This window comes from Myotis lucifugus, unplaced genomic scaffold (genome assembly GCF_000147115.1).
Source record: "Myotis lucifugus unplaced genomic scaffold, Myoluc2.0 scaffold_526, whole genome shotgun sequence".
Classification (NCBI taxonomy): domain Eukaryota; kingdom Metazoa; phylum Chordata; class Mammalia; order Chiroptera; family Vespertilionidae; genus Myotis; species Myotis lucifugus.
Genome location: NW_005871574.1, coordinates 130,449 through 142,720, shown reverse-complemented (window position 1 = coordinate 142,720; position 12,272 = coordinate 130,449). Strand labels below are relative to the sequence as shown.

Below are 12,272 nucleotides of genomic sequence, written 5' to 3'. Positions count from 1 at the left end.
CACAGTGCTTACACACACACTCTGCTTACACACACACGCAGTGCTTACACACACGGTGCTTACACACGCACGGTGCTTACACACACACACACGCGGTGCTTACACACACACACACGCGGTGCTTACACACACACACGCGCGGTGCTTACACACAGGCAGTGCTCAGTCATCCCAGTCCGACTTCACCGGACAGCCTGCACCCCGTACTGAGGAAGCTGTGACTCCCGTCTGCAGCAGGACGCCCATGGCCACAGAGTCAATGAACAGCATGTGACTCCGCAGGAGCACCCGGGGTTCGGCCACATGGCCGATGCTCACGGGCAGCGCGCCACAGCTTTTTACCTGGCTGGCGAGAGAGAGGATGAAGGCCCAGTCTTCCTGCCACTGTTCTTCCCTCAGGGAAAAATGTAACCCAAAGCTCTGAGAATACCACGATTCCCAATCTTTCCACCGTGTGTAAAACCTAGAAAAAACAAGACAGGAAAAAATATGCCTCTATAAACAGAACGTTTAATGTCCAATCATTTATTTAATGTAGTTTTTAAGCATCTCAAGTGAAAAGATTACCCCTTTTATTCATTTTACCTGGCTTGCAATATATTTTTCAAATTAAAAATGCTTCCACTCTGCTAGCAGCCATCTTTTAACACATCCTCAGACATAACCTGGCTCACTACCCACCAAATCTTCACCAAAAGTTCCAACATTAGAGGTGAGAACAGTTCATTTCAATTGTCTACTATTGGTCTACAAATTTAAAAAAAAAAAAAAAAAACACTAAAAATCATCTGAGAGGCTGAATCCAATCAGTCAGGCCTTTCTCCCTGAGTGTGGGGTATCCATGCCTGGTCACTGTGACAACGGGCTGGAAACGCCACGTGTTCCTGAGAATATCAAAGCCCCTTCCTTGATATTTCTTGCACTAAACAGAATTATTTCTCTATTATTATCTACAGAAACAATTCCTTCTTTATATTTAATACCCCCCTAAATACTTCAGCCTAATAAATTAAGAAGATTGAAAATCAAACTGGGTCATTGGTAGACTGAATTACTAAAAACAAAATTTACTGTTCTTTACATCAAGTATAAAATTAAGCAAAACAAGATATAATTATGCTCAAAATTGTGATTCACTGTCTTACAAAACAAGCCAGCAAAGACCTCTGAAGTAAAGACAGACATTTAACCTGTCACATCAACTTTCTCTCTCATCCTATATAATAAAAGCCTAATATGCTAAATGTCTGGTCATCAGTTCAACCAATCAAAGCATAATATGCTAATGATACAGGGGGTAGACGCTCCAACTGGTAGGTTAGCTTGCTGCTGGGGTCCCGCTGATTGGGACTGAGCGAGATGGGCCAGATACACCCTGGCGCCCTCCTACGGTCCCTCCCCAGCTGGCCAACCTCCCGCATCCCTCCCTGGCTCTGATCGTGCACCGGTGGGGTCCCTCGGCCTGGCCTGCACCCTCTCACAATCCAGGACCCCTAGGGGATATCAGCCAGTTTCGGCCTGATCCCGCAGGCCAGGCCAAGGGACACCACCGGTGCACACATTCATGCACCGGGCTGATAGTGAGGACCTAAAGACCCAGGTACTTTTCTTGTATGTATGTGAATTCCTGCTGCTGTTGTTTAAAGCTCCAGTGCACGCACAAAGCAGTTCAGTGCGGCAGGATCACGGTGTCTCCACTGGCGCTGCGTGGGGACTCTGAACAGGAAGTGACTGTAGCTCAGATTTTCTAAAACGACTGGAACAGATGTGACAGGGTCTAACTCCTGGTTGATTAGAAAGAATTCTCTACTCCAGGCAATCAGGGTGGGTTTTTACCAGGAGGGTAAGTTTTAATGTCAAGTGTCTTAAAAATAAAATATGGATATCCCTCTTTTAAAATACCTAAGAAATGCAAAAGTATGTTTGAATGCACCAATAACAAATACCCTGCTTTGAAAAGTTCAAGGAGAAATATCAAAAACATAGGAAGCTGCTACAAACCAAAAGATGTGCACAGTTGGAAATTAATTGGTTAGGTCCTAGAATCATTTTATAAATGAAATCGCTAAATCTGCCAGAAAGTAAATGATGATGGGGTATTCAAACTCCTCAAAGAAGACTGTAGGACAAGAAAGTGCAAGAAATATGTCCTTTAAAAAATAAGCTAGTCAAATAATCACGCCCACAAAGACATAGACTCTGAAACTACCGGCTCGTTAAGAACAGACAACCAAACTAAATCCGGGGCCGATGACCAGTGGGACAGCAACGCGAGTTTGGCTTCACATTCAGAAACCCACTCCGTGTCCGGGACTCACACCGTCACCCCGATGATGCTCCGCAGCTCCACCCAAGCCAGGCCATCCCGACCCAAGTCCCCGAGGACGACGCAGCAGAAACTGATCCTACGGATCCTGAAATGTCTATGGAAACCCAAAGGGCTCAGAACAGCAAGAAGACTGGGAAGCAGTACCTCCTGATCTTGAAACTTGCCACAAAGCTACTCATCACCAGACCGTCTGATGTTGGCTAAAGACAGACAGACGGGTCAACAGGCAGAAAACAGTTCAGAAACAACCTCTACTTTTATGGTCAGATAATTTTCAACAAAAGCGCCAGAGCAATTAAATGGGAAAACAAGAGTCTCTTCCATCAACGACCCGGGACAGACACCCACAAGCAACGCAAATGGTTTCACTGCCTCACACCTTCAATAAAAATCAGCTCAAAACAGATCATCGACAATAGACACTAAATGTAAAAGCTGGAACTGTAAAATTCTTAGACAAACATAGGAATAATGCTTTCAAATGCTACTTTTAAAATTTAAAACTATGATTCATATGCCAAGGGCTCTGATGGGGAACAGACAGCCTGCAGGACAGAGGGCATGTCAGCAGAGCTGCCAATCCTCAGCGAGAGGAAGCCTGCCTCCCAGGGGCCTGTCGGAGGATCGCCCCTGAGGAGATGCCCTCAGCTGGAGGGCGTGACAACAGAAACTTCCAAAGCGGAAAAGAACGAGAACGCAAATGGAAAATGAGAAAGAGAGAATTCCAAACGACTGTGGGCTGCAGAAGAAGTCTGTGCAACATCATGGAAATAACGGGGGGGGGGGGCAGAAGAAATATTTGAAACGCTAATGACTGAGACTTTCCCCAAACTAATGTCAGACCACAAACCCAAGCGGCTAAGAAAACACTGAGGAACATGCCAGAGAAACGTTAAGGAGGCAGCATCGTATTCAAACTGCAGGAAATTAGAGAAGAGTTCCTGAACGAAACCTCCAAGGCAGACCTGTAAACTACAGTGCCCAGAACCCACCTTCACAGGCAAAGAATTCATTACTTCCCATTCATCCTCAGAAACCTTGCAGACAAGAAGGAAATGGAATGAAATATTTTTAAAGTTTGGAGGAAAAAAAACCACCTAGAATTCGTCCCCTGTGAAATTATCCTTCAAAAGGGAAGAACTAAAGACTTTCTCAGACAAAAATTGAAAGAATTTGTTGCCATACTCCTGCCTCACAAAAAATGTCGAAAATTCTTTAGAGAGAAAATCTACATATGAATCAGAAACTCTGAGCTACAAAGAGCATCGAACAGCAAAGACGTAAGTGAAGGTACGGTGAGAACCATCCCTTCGGAAGGACACGCTTTCTGTAGCTGACACGGCCCTCGGGTTCCACGTGGTGGTGACGGCAGCGCATTCGCTTCAGCTGTGACCGGGCCGGGAACCAGCGTGCTGCTCCTGCTGTCTGATTCTAGAGACGCTTCCACTCGGCACGCGCTCCCTGCACGCTTCCTACCTGTCAGGCCACTCACGGCCCTGAAACTTCCACAGTGAAAGACAACAAAACCTCCCGTGGAGTTTCTAGTCTCATGGGCTTCATGTCACCCCTACATACTGACAACAAACTGGCAGCTAGTGAGAGCGTGCTCAGGAAGTGTGTGAAGAGACTAAGGCAATGAAGTCACCTGGAGGAGGCCGTGACCACTGCTGTGTCGGCATTCAATTAGGTAGGTGTGTGATACTGAGGTAGGGAAAATAGTACATTTTTAAATGACCCCCCCTACTTACTACCTTCGACAATGGTAAGTTTAATTTAGCCTCTTTCAGTCTCAATTTTCTCATTTATAACTAAATGACACTGTATGCGCAAAACCAAGAAAATAGCCTGAGTCAAATAACTGTAAAGACCAAACTCCTGATTCAGAAACAGGCATCGTGTCCAGCGTCTGACCCCTCATGGGTAAACTTGTTCTATCGGAGCTGGACTGCAACATAAAAAACTGGTCTTCAAACCACCTGCGCCTCAGGGAGAAAAAGCACTCACAACACAGTGGCAACTATCCTTTAAAGGTGAGTGAATACAGCCACTTAAAAACATGAGCAAAGACCGTGTTAGTGGATGAGGCTCCGACTACACCTTCCGGTGTTTCTACGTTAAAGCTCAGCAGAAAGGTCTGGAAACCACCGAGATGTTCCGGTGTCTCCGTGTCCAACCCCAGGCTTTTCTTCCTGAGCGTCCCCAGAACCCGGACCGGAGCAGCAGGGCCCCCACCCCCCGCCCCGGGCGGGCGGCAGCGCTCACCAGTGGGAACAGTCGTGCAGGCTGTCGTGCAGGGCTTTCCGAAGCACCGAGTCCTTGTCGTAGATGCCCCAGGTCGCTTGGAGCACGGAGTCCAGCAGGCAGTCTCCCGCCGTCCGGTTCCAAAGGGCGTAGAGCCGACTGTCCAGGCGCGTAGCCAACTCCAAGGACCAGTTTATGATGGGAGACTCCTCCTCCAGCTCTAATGAGGGAGCGAAACAGCACATTCATGTCACACCGACATCAGAGCGATTCGAGGGAGGAAAGAGCTTATTCTCTAGGTGTTAGTGGGTTTATGTGTGATCTACGAATAAACACCTAAATAAATTTGTCAGATGAAATATAAACCTTTTGAACAGCCCAAACAGCTGTGGCTCTAGATTAAATTATTTATTAATTAATTAAATTCTTTACAATTAATTTTCTAAAGTCAGTATGGAATAAGAAGCTGAAAACCAGTTTAACATCTTTTACATTGTTATTTGTTCACTATCACAGCTAAGAGAATGAGCCTTTTTAACAGCACAATATGACATTATTAAGGATTTTACATTTTTAATTTAAAGTAAAAATAAAACAAGTTGACCATACACTAAACTACTGCAAACCAAACTACTAGTAAACTACTACAAAACAAAGTACGAAGTTTACTGAAACGGATGAGAGGTCACCACACACGCTGCTCCATGCCTACCTTTTTGAACATCTCTATCAAGCACCTCATCAAACACCTTTTCTTGGACTGTTGGAGGCAAGTCCTCAATATCTACAAAGAAAAGGAGTCTTAGGAAGTCTTCCTATGTCTCACATCCAAGTTGCCACTTTAAATATCTGTTCATTTTATGTCAATCACAGCTCAATAAAGATGAAATAAAAGGACAAAAAATAATAAGGCTATCTGATATTCAAATAATAATAATTAACGACACGAAGTTTCATCTATTCTCTTGCCACATTCTCAATTTCTGCGCAGGCCTGTTCATTTTTCAGACTTTAGAGCCCTCTTATAAAAGTTACTAAACCAGCCCTGACACAGTGGGGCTCAGGGGTTGAGCAACCCATGAACCAAGAGGTCGCTGGTTCGATTCCCAGTCAGGGCACGCGCCCAGGTTGTAGGCTCCATCCCCAGTAGGGAGCATGCAGGAGGCAGCCGATCAATGATTTTCTCCTATTATTGATGTTTCTCTCTCTCTCTCTCCCTCTCCTTTTCTCTCTCAAAAAATCAATAAAAACGTATTCTTTTAAAAAGGCTTAGTTATTATCTCCTACCATTTGTAAATGCTCCTGTTCACATCTGAATATAAAAGCTGAAAACACTCAGAACCAAGATGGAAGATACTTTTGAAACTTTTGGTGTTTGGTGCATTTATTGAATGAAAAATGAAAAGTTGCTTTAAAGATATAGAAATCAATGCAACAAGAAAGTAAATGATCCTTTCAAAAGAATGCCAGTATCTTTGATTCAAACAACTTGGTTCTTTTTTTAAAAAAATATATTTTTATTGATTTCAGAGAGGAAAGGAGAGAGAGAGAGAGAGATAGAAATATCAATGATGAGAAAGAATCATTGATTGGCTGCCTCCTGCACGCCCCACATTGGGGACTGAGCCGGCAACCCGGGCCGTGCCCTTGGCCGGAATCGAACCTGGGACCCTTCAGTCCGCAGGCCGATGTTCTATCCACTGAGCCAAACCAGCTAGGGCAAACAACTTGATTCTTAATTTCAAAATATTAGGCATGAAAAGAAGAAGAAGAAGAAAAGCAGACTGATAACACTTTAAAATAAAACCGAAGGGAGAAACAAACGGGTGAGGCAGATTCTAAAATATCTGAGGCCCACAAAGCGGTCAGTCACAGTGGCCGTCCTCCTCCCAGATCCACTGTCAGTTCACGAGTCGCTCCTGCACTGGTCACTTCCAGCAGAAACAGGAGAGTCAAGTAACTGAAGATGCACACATAACAGCTTCCTAAGAGAAACATTCTCTAGACATAAAAAATGACTGTAATCGTGGAAAGTCTTTTCCCACTGAAATGTGGAGTCACCTGCCGGCAGCGTGAACGTGACAAGGTCGGTGAGGAAGTAGCAAGCGAAGTCCCCCTTGCGCTGGTGGAGAGAGGCCGCGATCTCCCGCCGGATCTGCTCGGTCAGCTCGGGGCACACCATGGCGGGAATGCACTTGGCTGCTTGCTGAGACACCTTCAACACAAAAGACATGTTCCTCTGCACCCACGTGCCAGCAGGAGCAGAAGACACCAGTGTTCAAAGGACTTACCAGCATCCCTAGGAACGGAGGTGGTATTTTGTTTTTTTAATTTTAAACTGCACTGGGTATGGGGATAATTTCCCTACCAGTGCAGGGGGCATCAGTACATCATTCCAGGAAAACAGCCAGTTAGCCTCTGGCTCAGTAATTCCCAAGAATTTATTCCCAAGGAAATATACAAAGATGCACATAGGAAAACATACGTAAAATGGTGTTGTTCCCAAAGGCTCATCCTAGGAGGAGAGGGAGGACAGTACACAACCTACATTAAGACTACCCATCATGCCCCCAATAAAAACATTCTTAAAAACAGGGAATTCCAGCTCATGGGGAAACGCAGAAACACTCCTCTCTCTCGCTCTGCTGAGACTGTTTCAAGTACCCTGACCTGGAATAAAGCAAACAAGCTATTTATAAAGGGTTAGTTCCTGCTGACTTCAAGTTCCCCCCCATCTCTGTAATTCTGGATTTTTACCAAAGCACCTGGCTTCCCCACGGGCGGAACAGACAAGACAGCACACGCTGGGAGCCCGGCCCTCGGGAGAGAAACAGGAGAGCTGGCGCATGAGCACCGCACAGAGCCGGCCGGGAACGGCTACTCTCCTTTTAAATGACCAACAGCAACAGATGATGGAAAGATGTCACTTCCCACGGAAGCTGGGCTCCTGGCATGCAGAGAATGCCGGGTCAAGGCTGATATCGACAGGAGGAAATGCGTGAGTCCGGGGTGGCCAGACTGCAGCCAGGACCCAGCGGGCTTCCCGAATGGAGGCTCCCAATCTTCTAATGAGCCGCCCAAAGAGTAAGCTTTACGGATCATGTCATCTCCGTAATATATGCAGAGAACTCAACTGTAACTGCTATTAAGGGAAGTAAACAGTTTCAAAAACCCTGCATCCCCCACGCAGCCACCCGCTGTGTCATTCTGAGACTCTCCATGACAATTTGGTCCCACTAACCCAGTGGTTGGCAAACCGCGGCTCGAAAGCCACATGTGGCTCTTTGGCCCCTTGAGTGTGGCTCTTCCACAAAATACCACGTGCGGGCGCACAAGTACAGTGCAAAGTTGACTTAAAACTTTAAGTAAAGTTTATTAAGTTAATTTTAGGGAACGTTGTGGAGTGAAAGAAGATGTAGTGTCGGGGATTGAGAAAGGTATGTTGAGATGGTGTGGACATACAGAGAGGATGAACGAAAGGAGATAGACGAAACAAGTATACAAGACGCGTGTGGATGGGAGAGTTGGAAGGGGTCGACCTCAGCGAATGTACCTCAATCAGACTGAGGACGTTTTTAGCAAAAGCCAGCTTAGGAGTACCCTAATTAAGTTAATAACAATGTACCTACCTATATAGTTTAAGTTTAAAAAATTTGGCTCTCAAAAGAAATTTCAATCGTACTGTTGATATTTGGCTCTGCTGACTAATGAGTTTGCCGACCACTGCACTAACCTGATGTAATGAAATCCTCACTACATCTTAACTCCAGAAACCCAGTCTGTAAGTGACACTGAATTATATAAAACCAAATATTAAATATGCTCAGAAAATAACTGCCTGTTTCACACCAGTGTTAAAATGAATCCCAAAAGTAAGTTCAAAATTCGCTTATTCCAATCTGCCAACCTTCAGTCCCTCTCCGAAAACCTGGGGAATTTTTCCAGAAACGACTGGACTGAAACAGGAAAGCTGCCAACAGCTGGAGGCTGGCTCCAGGCCTCCCCCGTCCCCTGCGCCCTGCCCTGGAGCATGAATGTCCCCGAACCCTGCCCCCACCTCTGGCCTCTCCCACCTCAGGACTCAACCATCTCCTTAGGCCGGTAGCCCTTAACTTTGGGCCTTGAACTTGGGCAAGGGCCCATGAACTTGAATAGCAATTTTAATTAAATTTAAATCCTACATTTTTACTAACCTTGTGCCTAAATTTAAAAGGCATTTTTCTTACATATCACAGATTTGATTTAGCATTGTGATAACTGTATTTCAATATACAGTTGAACCTTGAACAACACGGGTTTGAACTGCGTGGGCTCACTTACGTGTGGATTTTTTCAATGAGTGCTGTAAACGTGTACAAGGTCATACCCCTTTTTTAGCAGTGCCTGGCACATGGCAGGTCCTCAATACATACTTGTTAGTGGAATGAATAACAGATACATCCCAGTTTTTAAGTCAAGTATAACCCAATATTGTGACAAATGTCCTGTTTTAAAGCATGTACCCTTAAAAATTATATACTGTTTAAGTCTCAAGCTTAATATAACTTTTTAAAGGGGATAAAAGAATCTGAAACATTTCAGAACTGTTTAGAGAAACATTGTAAGAACTGTTAGAGAAACACTGTCACATTAAAAAAAAAAAGAACACAAGAGAGAAAACCAAAAGAACCCATCTCCGCCTGTGCGGAGTGTGCCTGCGGCGCTCACCTCGGTGAGCAGGATGGCGAGCATGTCCTGCCGCTGGAAGCGGATGGCCAGGTGCACCAGCGTGTAGCCCACGTCGAAGGCGGAAGGGCGGTTCAGCAGGCGCACCTCATCCGCAGTGAGCTGCCGGGCGATGTCCCCTCCTGACGACTTGTAGGCTTCGATAGCAGCTAAGTCGCCCTCCACAACCCCTAAAACAGCATCAAGACAGAAGGGAGTGTCATTCTATTGTTCTTCAAAAAGCATGAGCCTGCAGCATCCGCTCTAAACTCTGTTTCTCTGTGCTTCCTGGGCCGGCACAGCATAAATGCCCTCAAGAACACACGTAAAGTCAGGGTACTCCCGCCCTTCACTCTCTTCCAGAACGGGGACTCCTCGTCAGGCACGGCACTTACCTTCCCTCAGTGCTGGCTGCCCGCTCGTGGGGGTCAGAGGAGTGATCAGAATAGAGGAGTTGGGGGGAGACCAGGAATCTGGTGTGAGAGGAGCCCTCACGAGACCTGGCGCCTGCCCTGCCTGCTTCCTCGGCACTGGGCGCCGGAACCCCTGAGCTGCCTTTTCTATTATTTTTTTTAAATATATTTTATTGATTTTTTACAGAGAGGAAGGAGAGGGACAGAGAGTTAGAAACATCGATGAGAGAGAAACATCGATTCAGCTGCCTCCTGCACACTCCCTACTGGTTATGTGCCCGCAAGCAAGGTACATGCCCTTGACCGGATTCGAACCCGGGACCCTTGAGTCCGCAGGCCGACGCTCTATCCACTGAGCCAAACCGGTCAGGGCTGAGCTGCCTTTTCAAAGGTAACTCAAAACGAGGGCTGAGCCTTCCACATGCGGTGGCTTTGAAACAACGTAGAGCAATTAAACATTTTCAATGTTAAGTGCAAGCTAGCAATATTCTGACGTCAGAATCTCTCAGTCAAGTCTCTCTTACACCCATTAAGAATTATTAAAACTTCAGTAACACTTGAAGCGGATGATTCTGAACAAAAACGTGCTAAAACAAAACATTAAACAGCAAGTGGAGCCCTAGCTGGGGTGGCTCAATGGATAAAGCGTCGGCCTGCGGACTGAAGGGTCCCAGGTTCGATTCCGGTCAAGGGCATGGACCTTAGTTGCAGGCACACCCCCAGTAGGAGATGTGCAGGAGGCAGCTGAATTGATGTTTCTCTCTCATCGATGTTTCTAACTCTCTCTCCCTCTCCCTTCCTCTCTGTAAAAAAATTAATAAAATATATATTTAAAAAATAAATCAATAAATAAAAATAAACAGCAAGTGAAGAGATAAAACAAGTATCACCTTCTCCAAATCCATAAGGAACTTTCCATTCCCACTGAACCACATTATTAATCTCAACACAAATGAGCGCTGGGTGAAGGCAGTGACCCTCGTCACGAAGCCTTGACAGAAGAAATAAAGGTGCTGGCGAGCTTCGAATGCACCACAAACACCTGAAAACAAGGCGAAGCACCACGACTGCAGCCCAGGAAACTGTGCGGGTGGGTACTGGCACTGACCAAGCCTGTGCTTAGTGCATTCTACAGTGTCTGTCGCTGTGCTCTTGAATTAGGAATTGGATAAATAAGAGCTATTCCTGGGAGTATGACATGGCACACTCATTAAAAATGACCAAGCTTTAAAATGAGAATTCAATTCCCACCTCACTAAGTGCCGTGACATGCAGAGCACTACGCTAGGCAACGTGAGAAACACAAAGACAGTAAAACATGATTCCTCAACTCAAAACTGTCCTTTTTCATCACGTGTACGCCAGGAAAAGCCAGCATCGAAAGTGTTCAAACTCTGGGGCCAAAAATCCTTCTGGAAATCTACATCCTGTCCCCAGAGAAATGGCCCCTTTCCAGCCGCACACGTTTCCAGGTGCGGAATCCATGAGGCGTATTTCTGTTCCCAGCAGCGGAGACGAATGCGTTCCTCAATGTAAAGGCCAGGGACAGCTGGAACCCCACCCCCAAGACATAAAGGGCTTCCAAACACCCTGTGTGTGTGACACAGAAATGCTCCCAGCACTTCTGCAAGCAGACCAAGGACCGAAAAGTCTGACCCCCGCCCTGAGGAGGTCAGGAGGAAGGCCAGCCCGCACTGGTGTGTGCGTGTACAACGCACACGGGTACTTTTATCTCCTAAAGACAAAGATGGGGGCCCCTAAAGCTCACCAGCAATTTCTGTCTTTTGTCTGGAGAAAGGGGAGATCCTCCAAATCAGTGTTCCTATTTTTAGCTACCTCACCGCTGAGAATCTCCTCTTAGACAGTCTTGCTTAAGAGTTCATTTCCTCTCTAAAGCTTCTGAGGGATTTCTGTAAGTAGAGACTCAGTAGCACAGAGTGAGGGGGGCGGAGTACAGACCAGATACCAAATAGCATGACAAAGTGAGCAAGAGGCTTCCAAGTCCTGGTTACAACGTCACCCCGTCTGCCTCCAAATACAGGGTTTAAACCTGTGAACAGAACTTCCCAGGGGTGAGCTGTGTATCAACTGAGCTGACAGAGTGCAATTCCTAAGCCGACAAAGGCTCGCCCCCACCCCAGCTCTGCATAACCTGCAGGTGCGACTGCGCGTCCCCGGCAGAGGGCGAGGGTGAATAGAGATGCTGCCCTCCATTCTTCAGTGTGAAATTCTCCAAACTTCTCAGAACATGAAAAACACAAACTTAAGTATAGGCACAAAGTAGTATTTAAAAGGAAAGCAATTTATTATCTGATGTTTTGGGAATGTATTTTTTTTCATGAACCATAATTAAAAGCTCACCAGTTACTGGAGAGTTTTCAGCTACAAAGGTGAGTAAATTTATTACAAATAAAATGTCACAAGAGGCCAAAACCGGTTTGGCTCATTGTCAGAGCGTTGGCCTGCAGACTGAAGGGTCCCAGGTTCGATTCCGGTCAAGGGCATGTACCTTGGTTGCGGGCACATCCCCAGTAGGAGGTGTGCAGGAGGCAGCTGGTCGATGTTTCTCTCTCATCGATGTTTCT

At 46.0% G+C, this 12,272-nt stretch overlaps 1 protein-coding gene across 1 annotated transcript in view; it reads right to left on the bottom strand.

The window, feature by feature from the left end:
- ZRANB1 (zinc finger RANBP2-type containing 1) overlaps positions 1-12,272 on the bottom strand; it is a 28,034-nt gene that overhangs the window by 3,546 nt on the left and 12,216 nt on the right. The window contains exons 2-6 of the mRNA XM_006103980.2: positions 9,278-9,465; positions 6,632-6,785; positions 5,283-5,354; positions 4,592-4,790; positions 343-463 (exon numbers count right to left, since the gene is read on the bottom strand). Of these exons, the coding sequence (XP_006104042.2) occupies positions 343-463; positions 4,592-4,790; positions 5,283-5,354; positions 6,632-6,785; positions 9,278-9,465 (734 nt within the window). The remainder of the gene's footprint in view (positions 1-342; positions 464-4,591; positions 4,791-5,282; positions 5,355-6,631; positions 6,786-9,277; positions 9,466-12,272) is intronic.